The sequence below is a fragment of the Oncorhynchus tshawytscha genome, linkage group LG33, assembly GCF_018296145.1.
Source record: "Oncorhynchus tshawytscha isolate Ot180627B linkage group LG33, Otsh_v2.0, whole genome shotgun sequence".
Taxonomy (NCBI): Eukaryota; Metazoa; Chordata; class Actinopteri; order Salmoniformes; family Salmonidae; genus Oncorhynchus; species Oncorhynchus tshawytscha.
Window position 1 is genome coordinate 30,712,218 of NC_056461.1, and position 15,176 is coordinate 30,727,393.

Genomic DNA, 15,176 nt, shown 5'->3' on the forward strand with positions numbered 1-15,176 from the left:
TGTAGCACAACAAATATTTTAATAGTTTAAGCATGTGTTGCAGAACAGTGATTCAAGTATTGACAAATGTATCTTAAGGGGGTTAGCCATTAGTGACTGGTGACAAGCTACTGACTGAGTTGACAACAGCTACTCAAAACAGACATATTTTTGCCTCCAAGATCAATAAAATAAAACATTTGTAAAATATGGAAAAGTATTCATTTAAATCCCCAATTAAAAACAAACATTCTATTAGATCTTTCAGCACTCTGACGGAGTTTGTTTTACAGATTTGACAAATTGCATATTTTCTACTTTTATTCAAGCGGTATACACAGTAGCAATATAGTTTCTCCTAAGTTGCTTTATGATTCTAAAACCTAATTAAAATGAACATATTTGAACCATAGACTGAGTTATCTAAAGCCACATTTTTTGGGGGGCATATCAGATTTGAATCTGTTTTTCCTGAAGTCTGAACAGCCAAAAGCCACATGGAATCAGACATTTCAAGCCACATTTCAGCATAGGTGGTTTGAAGTCATAAATCTGATTCCTGGGCATGCGACGGTCAAATCTGATTTATTTGCCCTGAAGTGGTTTTTAGACTTTTGACATATCTTGTTACTTGCTAGCTATTCTGACTGGTTGACAAGAACATGACGTGGTAGCTAACTAGCTTGTTAATTGTTTACAAACAAATTAGTGAATGTACTACAACGCTAAACAGATGCCTAGCTTGCTAGTTTACTGCTGTGGCTAGCCAAAAAGGACTTGTTTTGAAAGTTGGCTTGTCTCATCCTTTGAGGCTTCTACTAAGCTAACATATGTAATTGTTTTAAGATGGTCATACCATGGATCATAAACCTATTTTATAAAATATTGAATTTAGCCTTTACTACTATAGCTCATAGAATTGAATAACACTTTCATAAATGGCAACTACCTCCATACTTCCATTTAATTTGTATGGGTTACCTTGTCTTGTTGCAATACCTGTAATCAGGAGATGGTATAGCTAACCCTGCTCATTTCTGATTCATTTTGAGTTTTTTAGGAGTCACAGTTTTGAGAAAAATATTCCTTAATCAGAGGGCTATTGCAAGAAACAACATTTTCAACACTTTTGGGGGGAGTTAGACATTTTGATCCTATAGGACTGCGGCATTTCCTGGCACAGAGCCTGACAGGGAAATTAACTATACTAAAAATATTTTTACAAATTACAACAACAAAAAATTCCTTTATCAAATTCACCTATATAAAATAAAGTTTCCCTGCTGGACAAGGATTGTCCCCAACTTTCAAGAATCTTTGAACTAACCTGGTTAAGCTTATCTACCAGCTTCTTATTAGAATCAGGTGCGCCATAAACAGGGTTGGAGAGCCCTGCTTTAGAGAAGTCATTTGGTACGATGATGGTATCTGAGGGCCAGGACCCTGGACAGCACACGACCGATGTTGCTGCTACCCTTCCTGTCATAATCAGCACCATGAAGAGTGCTAGCTCACTGGTACTCAGGCAGTTTTGTTCACTGAGCTTGGCTGTGTTTACACAGGCAGCCAAATTCTGATCATTCCCAATTATGGGCAAAATAGCTGATCTGATTGGTCAAAAGATCAAATGCAATTACTAAACTGTTCATTTTGAATTGATGGGATGGCACATTATCTAAGGTGAGTCCTGAATACTGCAACTAGCGAATGCATTGAGTTGTCACTAATAGCCCAAAGTATAGCTATTTCAACATTTTGGACAGTTCAGTCCAGTTTTATTTGACCACTATACAGCCTATCATATCTCATATCTCAATATCTCATATCCCAGTCTTGGAATCCTAGTTTTCTGAAGAATCAGTCAAATATGGTTTAATATATTTGAATAGATAACGCTTAATCTAATGATCAAATAAAAAATGTGTATTGGTATACAAGCTTGTTTTCAACAACTATGAAACATTGTTTGCGTAGGGGTCCTCTGCCAAATTGATCTTGAGTATTATAATTCATAACCATCTTGTCCAAAGTAAATGAGACTATAAATAAACACATTAAAACGAGGGATAAATAAACCTACCCCTACTAATATCATGCATTTCCTGTCTCAATAGCCAAAAATGGGTAGTGGCTTATTTCCAAGAAACTAGAAAAAGAAAACTTTCATGGAAAAACAGAGGACAGTATTCTTAGTTAATTGTCCAAAAACAAGTTGAAAATATGTAACCTGAAATAAACATATTCCACCATGATATTAACCATCCATGTTTAGGAACACACTACTGTATAGAGGACATGTGGCATTTGTATGTGGCACACTACCTGGCAAAACAGTCTGGTAAAAGACAACAGAAAAACTTGCAACAAGAGATTAAACATATTTGTAAGAGAGTAGAAGTTTGGACAATGGTAATAGCTGACCTGTGTATATGACCCCCTTATCTCAGTGATAAGTTGAAAGGTAAATAGAATTAACTGGGCCGAAACTGTATGAGAACACGTGTTGAGAGAGGATAGTGAACTTACAATCCGCAAACAAAGATCTAAGCATCACAGGTAGGTGGCAGTATGCAAACGTAGTTATATTGCAATAAATAACACTTTTTTTATTTTTTATTATATGTTTAGAATCTTCCTATGATATCTTTGAGAAAATTAGTCCTGGGTTTTGAATACTTGTGTCAGACACTTTTTTTCTCTGTCCTCAGCAGTGTGACCTGAACCTATTGTAGTTTGCTGTCCTACATTATTCTGTGGGTGGCGGGTGTCTCTAAAGCTGTGTGGTGATGGAGTCCTGCTCAGCCCACCACTCTGAAGAGTCCAGCTCATCACATGGTCCTATCCAGGACTCATACATGTCCTCACTAGAGCCCAGGAGGACAGCCTGGGAGCTGGAGGCCCTGATGCTGGAGTCCCTGATGCCAGAAGCACAGTGCAGGGATGGCAGGGAGAGGCCCGGGGGCGGTAGGGAGTGACCCGGGGGCGGCAGAGAGAGGCTCGGGGGCCGTAGGAGCAGGCTGTCACTCCCGTTAGCCTGCTGGGGTGAACCCTGGGGTGGGGCCTGGGTAGGGGCTTGGGCCTGGGGTAGCTCTTTCAGGTTCACCCCCAGCCGGTCCAGGTGAAACTGGCTGCATGTAACCTGGGGATCGGGGGCGATATGGACGTCCGGCCAGGTTGTGGGCTGATGAAGTAGGCCATCTGAGATGCTGTAGGTGGGCTGGTGCATGCAGGGAGGAGGGGCCCTGTGCTCTGGGACGTGTCCGTTCATGCGGGAGAAGAGCAGACCCAGCCGCCTGATGGAGTCTCTCTTGGACTTGGAGAAGCGCTGCAGCTGGCCGCCAGTGCGGCTGAACACAGCAAATGAAGGGGAGGAGGAGGAGAACCGCAGCCCGTTGCACTTTGGTTTGTTGTCCACTGGCCCCTCCACCCCTGACATGGACTTAAAGAGGGCAGAGACACTGAACCCAGAGTCCTTGCTCTTCCTCTCAGCGGTTGACATGCTGAAGGACACCCCCTTGGCCCCTTGGTGCCTAGACTGACCCTGTCCGGCCCCTCCCTCCCCCTCATTGTTGGCCTCGTCCTGCTGAGTGGCCTCACTGCTGGATGAATAGGTTCTCCGCGGGGGCTTCCTGTTCCCCAGCAGATCCAACACCTCATAGCGGAAACTGGAGATGTCCTGCTTCAGCTCCTACAGATCAGTTAAGAGGGGGATATAGAGGATGGACAGATCAGTTAAGAGGGGGATAGAGAGGATGGACAGAACAGTTAAGATGGGGATAGAGAGGATATAGAGATCCACAATGAGGTTAGATATTGTTCTATGACTATGGTATAAAGGCACATTTTGTGGATGAATGTTTAAATAGGAAACTTCTGAGAAACCCACCTTAAAATTCTCCTCAGTCAGTCCCTCGTCTGTCTTAGCACTGCGGATCATGGCTGCTACATGCCTCTTTACCAGGTTCCTGATCACCTCCTGCACATAGGGGCGGCAGGGTAGCCTAGTGGTTAGAGTGTTGGACTAGTAACCGGAAGGTTGCAAGTTCAAACCCCCGAGCTGACAAGGTACCCCTGAACACGCAGTTAACACTGTTAACCCACTGTTAACCCACTGTTAACCCACTGTTAACCCACTGTTAACCCACTGTTAACCCACTGTTAACCCACTGTTAACCCACTGTTAACCCACTGTTAACCCACTGTTAACCCACTGTTAACCCACTGTTCCTAGACCAGTTAACCCACTGTTCCTAGACCAGTTAACCCACTGGTAACCCACTGTTCCTAGACCAGTTAACCCACTGGCCATCATTGAAAATAAGAATTTGTTCTGACTTGCCTAGTTAAAAATAAATAGAGACAGTCACATTACATACCCTACTACTACATTATATGATGAAGTTATGGGCATATTTAACAAATTAGCATCTTGTAGGCTATTTTTCTAGACTTGTCCCTAAGGAGGACAAGAGATGAGGGTAAAGGGGCTCTTCCTTCCTTACATGCATACATTTGCATTCTGGGTTTAACAAGGAAACACTGTTTAGGCATATTCAGACATTGTTATTAGCTTGAGGTGAAAATCTGGACGGGCATAACTTTGCATTCATTTGCATGTTCAGGAGACAAATTACCAATCAAACCGGACTCTTTTACAGATGGATTATTTTGCAAATAAACAAATCCATTACATTTTTTTGTGGAGGTGCTTGTATATTTAATCTAACAATCTACACTATGGAAGGGTAAGAAACACACATAACCCTCAACTCAACACATGCACAAAAGGCTGCCTCAGAGCACCCCTTTCTCTGATAGGCTCTGCCTTATTGCCCAATCTCATTCATTTGGAGCGGCAGCTGTATTCCTTGATAAAGCGCGTTCATTGGACAGCGCAGCCTCCAGTCAAAGCATTTAAGTCTGGTTTAGTCTGCTTGGTGTTAGAAGGCAGCAGGGGAGCCCCAGCAGCACAGGGCCTTGCTGGGGGAAGGGAAGGGAAGGGAAGGGGAGGAGGGACGCCAAAGGTGGGGCTAATTGCAATTACTGAGGCGAGGACGGACTGATAAGTGCAGGGGGGGATAATATATTCTGTCCTACCCTGCTGCACGGTCAACCGTGTCAAATATTCTGTCCTACTCTGCTGCATGGTCAACAGTGTCATATATTCTATCCCATTCTGCTACATGGTCAACAGTGTCATATATTCTATCCCATTCTGCTACATGGTCAACAGTGTCATATATTCTATCCCATTCTGCTACATGGTCAACAGTGTCATATATTCTATCCTATTCTGCTACATGATCAACAGTGTCATATATTCTATCCCATTCTGCTACATGGTCAACAGTGTCATATATTCTATCCCATTCTGCTACATGGTCAACAGTGTCATATATTCTATCCCATTCTGCTACATGGTCAACAGTGTCATATATTCTATCCCATTCTGCTACATGGTCAACAGTGTCATATATTCTATCCCATTCTGCTGCATGGTCAACAGTGTCATATATTCTAAATCCCATCCCACTCTGCTGCATGGTCAACAGTGTAATATATAATGTATCCCATTCTGCTGCATGGTCAACAGTGTCATATATTCTATCCCATTCTGCTACATGGTCAACAGTGTCATATATTCTATCCCATTCTGCTGCATGGTCAACAGTGTCATATATTCTATCCCATTCTGCTACATGGTCAACAGTGTCATATATAATCTATCCCATTCTGCTGCATGGTCAACAGTGTAATATATAATGTATCCCATTCTGCTGCATGGTCAACAGTGTCATATATTCTATCCCATTCTGCTGCATGGTCAACAGTGTCATATATTCTATCCCATTCTGCTACATGGTCAACAGTGTCATATATTCTATCCTATTCTGCTACATGGTCAACAGTGTCATATATTCTATCCTATTCTGCTACATGATCAACAGTGTCATATATGGGGCGGCAGGGTAGCCTAGTGGTTAGAGTGTTGGACAAGTAACCGAAAGGTTGCAAGTTCAAATCCCTGAGCTGACAAGGTACAAATCTGTCGTTCTGCCCCTGAACAGGCAGTTAACCTACTGTTCCTAGGCCGTCATTGAAAATAAGAATTTGTTCTTAACTGACTTGCCTAGTTAAATAAAGGTAAAATAAAAAATAAATTGGTGGCTGACTAAATACTTTTTTGCCCCACTGTATAATGTCTCCCACTCTGCTGCATGGTCAACAGTGTAATATATAATGTCTCCCACTCTGCTGCATGGTCAACAGTGTAATATATAATGTATCCCACTCTGCTGCATGGTCAACAGTGTAATATATAATGTCTCCCACTCTGCTGCATGGTCAACAGTGTAATATATAATGTATCCCACTCTGCTGCATGGTCAACAGTGTAATATATAATGTCTCCCACTCTGCTGCATGGTCAACAGTGTAATATATAATGTCTCCCACTCTGCTGCATGGTCAACAGTATAATATATAATGTCTCCCACTCTGCTGCATGGTCAACAGTATAATATATAATGTCTCCCACTCTGCTGCATGGTCAACAGTGTAATATATAATGTATCCCACTCTGCTGCATGGTCAACAGTATAATATATAATGTATCCCACTCTGCTGCATGGTCAACAGTATAATATATAATGTCTCCCACTCTGCTGCATGGTCAACAGTGTAATATATAATGTCTCCCACTCTGCTGCATGGTCAACAGTATAATATATAATGTCTCCCACTCTGCTGCATGGTCAACAGTGTAATATATAATGTCTCCCACTCTGCTGCATGGTCAACAGTGTAATATATAATGTCTCCCACTCTGCTGCATGGTCAACAGTGTAATATATAATGTCTCCCACTCTGCTGCATGGTCAACAGTGTAATATATAATGTATCCCACTCTGCTGCATGGTCAACAGTATAATATATAATGTCTCCCACTCTGCTGCATGGTCAACAGTGTAATATATAATGTATCCCACTCTGCTGCATGGTCAACAGTGTAATATATAATGTATCCCACTCTGCTGCATGGTCAACAGTATAATATATAATGTCTCCCACTCTGCTGCATGGTCAACAGTGTAATATATAATGTATCCCACTCTGCTGCATGGTCAACAGTATAATATATAATGTATCCCACTCTGCTGCATGGTCAACAGTGTAATATATAATGTCTCCCACTCTGCTGCATGGTCAACAGTGTAATATATAATGTCTCCCACTCTGCTGCATGGTCAACAGTATAATATATAATGTCTCCCACTCTGCTGCATGGTCAACAGTGTAATATATAATGTATCCCACTCTGCTGCATGGTCAACAGTATAATATATAATGTCTCCCACTCTGCTGCATGGTCAACAGTGTAATATATAATGTCTCCCACTCTGCTGCATGGTCAACAGTGTAATATATAATGTCTCCTACTCTGCTGCATGGTCAACAGTATAATATATAATGTCTCCCACTCTGCTGCATGGTCAACAGTGTAATATATAATGTCTCCTACTCTGCTGCATGGTCAACAGTATAATATATAATGTCTCCCACTCTGCTGCATGGTCAACAGTATAATATATAATGTCTCCCACTCTGCTGCATGGTCAACAGTGTAATATATAATGTATCCCACTCTGCTGCATGGTCAACAGTATAATATATAATGTCTCCCACTCTGCTGCATGGTCAACAGTGTAATATATAATGTCTCCCACTCTGCTGCATGGTCAACAGTGTAATATATAATGTCTCCTACTCTGCTGCATGGTCAACAGTATAATATATAATGTCTCCCACTCTGCTGCATAATATATAATGTCTCCCACTCTGCTGCATGGTCAACAGTGTAATATATAATGTCTCCCTACTCTGCATGCATGGTCAACAGTATAATATATAATGTCTCCCACTCTGCTGCATGGTCAACAGTATAATATATAATGTCTCCCTACTCTGCTGCATGGTCAACAGTATAATATATAATGTCTCCTACTCTGCTGCATGGTCAACAGTATAATATATAATGTCTCCTACTCTGCTGCATGGTCAACAGTATAATATATAATGTCTCCCACTCTGCTGCATGGTCAACAGTATAATATATAATGTCTCCCACTCTGCTGCATGGTCAACAGTGTAATATATAATGTCTCCCACTCTGCTGCATGGTCAACAGTGTAATATATAATGTCTCCCACTCTGCTGCATGGTCAACAGTGTAATATATAATGTCTCCCACTCTGCTGCATGGTCAACAGTGTAATATATAATGTCTCCCACTCTGCTGCATGGTCAACAGTGTAATATCTGCTGCATAATGTCTCCCACTCTGCTGCATGGTCAACAGTATAATATATAATGTCTCCCACTCTGCTGCATGGTCAACAGTATAATATATAATGTCTCCCACTCTGCTGCATGGTCAACAGTATAATATATAATGTCTCCCACTCTGCTGCATGGTCAACAGTATAATATATAATGTCTCTCCCACTCTGCTGCATGGTCAACAGTATAATATATAATGTCTCTCCCACTCTGCTGCATGGTCAACAGTATAATATATAATGTCTCCCACTCTGCTGCATGGTCAACAGTATAATATATAATGTCTCCCACTCTGCTGCATGGTCAACAGTATAATATATAATGTCTCCCACTCTGCTGCATGGTCAACAGTATAATATATATGTATGTCTCCCATCCCACTCTGCTGCATGGTCAACAGTATAATATATAATGTATCCCACTCTGCTGCATGGTCAACAGTATAATATATAATGTCTCCCACTCTGCTGCATGGTCAACAGTATAATATATAATGTCTCCCACTCTGCTGCATGGTCAACAGTATAATATATAATGTCTCCCACTGCATGCAACAGTATAATATATAATATATGGTCAACAGTGTAATATATAATGTCTCCCACTCTGCTGCATGGTCAACTCCCACTCTGCTGCATGGTCAACAGTGTAATATATAAATCCCACTCTGCTGCATGGTCAACAGTGTAATATATAATGTCTCCCACTCTGCTGCATGGTCAACAGTATAATATATAATGTATCCCACTCTGCTGCATGGTCAACAGTATAATATATAATGTATCCCACTCTGCTGCATGGTCAACAGTGTAATATATTCTAATAAACATGTGCAGCACAAATGTTTGGTACAGTATATTAATGTCAGGGATCTGGCTCAATAAGAGGTGTTTGTGAGAGATGTGTAAACAAATCAAATCAAATGTATTTATAAAGCCCTTCTTACATCAGCTGATGTCTCAAAGTGCTGTACAGAAACCCAGCCTAAAACCCAAACAGCAAGCAATGCAGGTGTAAAAGCTCTTGTCCGTGGTTGTTATGATAGCAGACGGTTACCTGATAGTGCTGGTTCTGAATCAGGTTGTCAGCATGACGCTCCTAGAACCACATGAAAAGCAGAAGAATCGAATGACTTGATGACTTGTTGTTATGCAGAATTTCTATCAACAGCACAGCTATATCAGTATCACTTTACAGGTCTCTGCATTTTACAGTTGTACTGGGAGAGTGACTTAAATAAACATGTTCTGAACCGTGTTTAAAGACCTAAGGAATTTATATACATACAGAGCATTAGGAAAGTATTCAGACCCCTTGACTTTTTCCACATTTTGTTACATTACAGGCTTATTCTAAAATGGATTATTAGTGTTTTCCCCCTCATCAATCGACACACAATACCCCATAACGACAAAGCAAAAACAGGTTTTTAGACATTACTGCAAATGTATTTAAAATAAAAAACAAATATCACATTTACATAAGTATTCAGACCCTTTACTCAATACTTTGTTGAAGCACATTTGACCGTGATTACAGCTTTGAGTCCTCTTTGGTATGACGCTACAAGCTTGGCACATCTGTATTTGGGGGCTTCTCCCATTCTTCTCTGCAGATCCTCTCAAGCTCTGTCAGGTTGGATGGGGAGCGTCGCTGCACAGCTATTTTCAAGTCTCTCCAGAGATGTTCGATCGGATTCAAGTCCGGGCTCTGGCAGGGCCACTCAAGGACATTCAGAGACTTGTCTCAAAGTCACTCCTGCGTTGTCTTGGCTATGTGCTTAGGGTTGTTGTCCTGTTGGAAGGTGATCCTTTGCCCCAGTCTGAGGTCCTGACCACTCTGGAGCAGGTTTCGTCAAGGATCTCTCTGTACATTGCTCCGTTCATCCTTCCCTCGATCCTGACTAGTCTCCCAGTCCCTGCCGCTGAAAAACATCCCAACAGCATGATGCGGCCACCACCATGCTTCACAGTAGGGATGGTGCCAGGTTTCCTCCAGACGTGACACTTGGCATTCAGGCCAAAGAGTTCAATCTTGGTTTCATCAGACCAGAGAATCTTGTTCCTCATGGTCTGAGAGTCTTTAGGTGCCTTTTGGCAAACTACAAACGTGCTGTCATGTTGTCACGCCCTGATCTGTTTCACCTGTCCTTGTGATTGTCTCCACCCCCTCCAGGTGTTGCTTATTTTTCCCAGTGTATTTATCCCTGTGTTTCCTGTCTCTCTGTGCCAGTTCATCTTGTTTGGTTAGTCAAGTCAACCCGCGTGTTTTTCCAATACTCCTTTGGCTATTCTCCTTTTTCTAGTCCTACCGGTTTTGACCCTTGCCTGTTTCTGGACTCTCTACCTGCCTGCCTGACCATTCTGCCTGCCTTGACCACGAGCTTGTCTGCCACTCTGTACCTCCTGGACTCTGATCTGATTTTGACCTTTTGCCTGTCCACGACCATTCTCTTGTCTACCCCTTTGGATTATTAAACATTGTAAGAGTCTAACCACCTGCCTCCTGTGTCTGCATGTGGGTCTCGCCTTGTGCCTTGATACATGTGGCTTCCATAAAGTGGCTTCCATAAAGGCCTGATTGGTGGAGTGCTGCAGACATGGTTGTCCTTCTGGAAGGTTCTCCCATCTCCACAGAGGAACTCTGGAGCTCTGTCAGAGTGACCATTGGGTTCTTGGTCACCTCCCTGACCAAGGCCCTTCTCCCCCGATTGCTCAGTTTGGCCGGGCGGCCAGCTCTAGGAAGAGTCTTAGTGGTTCCAAACTTCTTCTATTTAAGAATGATGGAGGCCACTGTGTCCTTGGGGAACTTCAATGCTGCAGACATTTTTTTGGTACCCTTCCCCAGATCTGTGCCTCGACACAATCCTGTCTCAAAGCTCTACGGACAATTCCTTCGACCTCATGTCTTGGTTTTTACTCTGACATGCACTGTCAACTGTGGGACCTTATATAGACAGGTGTGTGCCTTTCTAAATCATGTCCAATCAATTGAATTTACCACAGGTGGACTCTAATCAAGTTGCAGAAACATCTCAAGGTTGATCAATGGAAACAGAATGCACCTGAACTAAAACTAAAAGCTAATTTCATCCATTTTAGAATTAGCCTGTAACGTAACAAAATGTGGAAAAAGTCCAAGGGTATGAATACTTTCAAAACGCTCTGTGCATTGCCTTCATAATCAGCAGTAGGAAAGGTTTGCATTAATATGGAGTGGGCTCAAATTGCACAATTTATATATTTTAGAGCAATGAAAAAGACATGAACAATTAGAAGTAAATGAATTAAATGACCACCACAGTTTTACATGTATTTCATGGCTCCTCCTCCTCTGTCCTGTTAGATGCATCCATACAAGGATCATGTCTGTCTTTTCTTCCGCTATATTTTCTCCTCTTCAACCATACTGCTGATCTAAAGGGTGCATATGCCTTATTATCTTATATCCCTATACATGTGTCTTTTTTTATTCACTTTTTCACCTTTATTTAACCAGGGAGGCTAGTTGAGAACAAGTTCTCATTTGCAACTGCGACCTGGCCAAGATAAAGCATAGCAATTCAACACATACAACAACACAGAGTTACACATGGAATGAAAAAAAGATAGTCAATAATACAGTAGAACAAAATAAAACAAAAAGTCTATATACAGTGAATGCAAATGAGGTAAGATAAGGGAGTTAAGGCAATAAATAGGCCATGGTGGCGAAGTAATTACAATATGGCAATTATACACTGGAATGGTAGATGTGCAAAAGATGGATGTGCAAATAGAGATACTGTGGTGCAAAAGGAGCAAAATAAATAAATACAGTATGGGGATGATGTAGATAGATGGGCTGTATACAGATGGGCTATGAACAGGTGCAGTGATCTGTGAGCTGCTCTGACAGCTTGTTCTTAAAGCTAGTGAGGGAGATGGGAATCTCCAGCTTCAGTGATTTTTGCAGTTCGTTCCAGTCAGTGGCAGCAGAGAACTGGAAGGAAAGCCGACCAAAGGAGGAATTGGCTTTGGGGGTGACCAGTGAGATATACCTGCTGGAGCGCGTGCTACGAGTGGGTACTGCTATGGTGACCAGCGAGCTGAGATAAGGCAGGGCTTTACCTAGCAGAGACGTGTAGATAACCTGTAGCCAGTGGGTTTGGCGACGAGTATGAAGCGAGGGCCAGCCAACGAGAGCGTATAGGTCGCAGTGGTGAGTAGTGTGTGTTGGAGGCTATTTTATACAGTACTTGCGAAAGTATTCGGCCCCCTTGAACTTTGCGACCTTTTGCCACATTTCAGGCTTCAAACATAAAGATATAAAACTGTATTTTTTTGTGAAGAATCAACAACAAGTGGGACACAATCAGGAAGTGGAACGACATTTATTGGATATTTCAAACTTTTTTAACAAATCAAAACCTGAAAAATTGGGCGTGCAAAATTATTCAGCCCCCTTAAGTTAATACTTTGTAGCGCCACCTTTTGCTGCGATTACAGCTGTAAGTCGCTTGGGGTATGTCTCTATCAGTTTTGCACATCGAGAGACTGAAATTTTTTCCCATTCCTCCTTGCAAAACAGCTCGAGCTCAGTGAGGTTGGATGGAGAGCATTTGTGAACAGCAGTTTTCAGTTCTTTCCACAGATTCTCGATTGGATTCAGGTCTGGACTTTGACTTGGCCATTCTAACACCTGGATATGTTTATTTTTGAACCATTCCATTGTAGATTTTGCTTTATGTTTTGGATCATTGTCTTGTTGGAAGACAAATCTCCGTCCCAGTCTCAGGTCTTTTGCAGACTCCATCAGGTTTTCTTCCAGAATGGTCCTGTATTTGGCTCCATCCATCTTCCCATCAATTTTAACCATCTTCCCTGTCCCTGCTGAAGAAAAGCAGGCCCAAACCATGATGCTGCCACCACCATGTTTGACAGTGGGGATGGTGGGTTCAGGGTGATGAGCTGTGTTGCTTTTTACGCCAAACATAACATTTTGCATTGTTGCCAAAAAGTTCAATTTTGGTTTCATCTGACCAGAGCACCTTCTTCCACATGTTTGGTGTGTCTCCCAGGTGGCTTGTGGCAAACTTTAAACAACACTTTTTATGGATATCTTTAAGAAATGGCTTTCTTCTTGCCACTCTTCCATAAAGGCCAGATTTGTGCAATATACGACTGATTGTTGTCCTATGGACAGAGTCTCCCACCTCAGCTGTAGATCTCTGCAGTTCATCCACAGTGATCTTGGGCCTCTTGGCTGCATCTCTGATCAGTCTTCTCCTTGTATGAGCTGAAAGTTTAGAGGGACGGCCAGGTCTTGGTAGATTTGCAGTGGTCTGATACTCCTTCCATTTCAATATTATCGCTTGCACAGTGCTCCTTGGGATGTTTAAAGCTTGGGAAATCTTTTTGTATCCAAATCCGGCTTTAAACTTCTTCACAACAGTATCTCGGACCTGCCTGGTGTGTTCCTTGTTCTTCATGATGCTCTCTGCGTTTTTAACGGACCTCTGAGACTATCACAGTGCAGGTGCATTTATACGGAGACTTGATTACACACAGGTGGATGGTGTATTTATCATCATTAGTCATTTAGGTCAACATTGGATCATTCAGAGATCCTCACTGAACTTCTGGAGAGAGTTTGCTGCACTGAAAGTAAAGGGGCTGAATAATTTTGCACGCCCAATTTTTCAGTTTTTGATTTGTTAAAAAAGTTTGAAATATCCAATAAATGTCGTTCCACTTCATGATTGTGTCCCACTTGTTGTTGATTCTTCACAAAAAAATACAGTTTTATATCTTAATGTTTGAAGCCTGAAATGTGGCAAAAGGTCGCAAAGTTCAAGGGGGCCGAATACTTTCGCAAGGCACTGTAGATGACATCACGTAGGATGGTCAGTTTTACGAGGGTATGTTTGGCAGCATGAGTGAAGGAAGCTTTGTTGCGAAATAGGAAGCCGATTCTAGATTTAATTTTGGATTGGAGATGCTTAATGTGAGTCTGGAAGGAGAGTTTACAGTCTATCCAGACACCTAGGTATTTGTAGTTATCCACGTATTCTAAGTCAGAGCCGTCCAGAGTAGTGATGCTGGATGGGCGGGCAGGTGCGGGCAATGATCGGTTGAATAGCATGCATTTAGTTTTATTTGCGTTTAAGAGCAGTTGGAGGCCACGGAAGGAGAGTTGTATGGCATTGAAGCTCGTCTGGAGGTTAGTTAACACAGTGTCCAAAGAAGGGCCAGAAGTATACAGAATGATGTCGTCTGCATAGAGGTGGATCAGAGAATCACCAGCAGCAAGAGCGACACCATTGATGTTTACAGGGAAGAGAGTCGGCCTGAGAATTAAACCCTGTGGCACCCCCATAGAGACTGCCAGAGGTCCGGACAACAGGCCCTCCAATTTGACACACTGAGCTCTATCAGAGAAGTAGTTGTTGAACCAGGCGAGGCAGTCATTTGAGAAACCAAGGCTGTTGAGTCTGCTGATAAGAATGTGGTGATTGACAGAGTCGAAAGACTTGGCCAGGTCGATGAATACAGCTGCACAGTAATGACTCTTATCGATGGCGTTTATGATATCGTTAAGGACCTTGAGCGTGGCTGAGTTTGTGTCTGTTGTGTTTGATTGGTTGAAGGCAATGTGCCTGTGTTTTAGCAGGAGTGTGGAGTAGAGCAGTAGAACAGTAGACTATGAGAACAGTAGAACAGGCAATTGCTGCTAGCAGAGGAGAGAAGTTCAGCTGAATGGGAAACGTCCAGGGAATTGGGAGCATGAGGCAGGGTTGCTTGGCAACATGTGCCTGCTCACTTCAGCTGGAAGCTGGACAACCAGGATATACAGCCCTTAGTCAGTAACATCCCAGC

At 42.3% G+C, this 15,176-nt stretch overlaps 1 protein-coding gene across 1 annotated transcript in view; it reads right to left on the reverse strand.

The window, feature by feature from the left end:
• The window catches only part of LOC112231140 (short transient receptor potential channel 5-like), a 46,809-nt gene continuing 31,633 nt past the window's right edge, over positions 1 to 15,176 (reverse strand). Inside the window, exons 10-12 of the mRNA XM_042311623.1 lie at positions 9,376 to 9,417; positions 3,866 to 3,955; positions 1 to 3,667 (exon numbers count right to left, since the gene is read on the reverse strand). Coding sequence (XP_042167557.1) covers positions 2,750 to 3,667; positions 3,866 to 3,955; positions 9,376 to 9,417 — 1,050 coding nt within the window. The 3' untranslated portion in view covers positions 1 to 2,749. The remainder of the gene's footprint in view (positions 3,668 to 3,865; positions 3,956 to 9,375; positions 9,418 to 15,176) is intronic.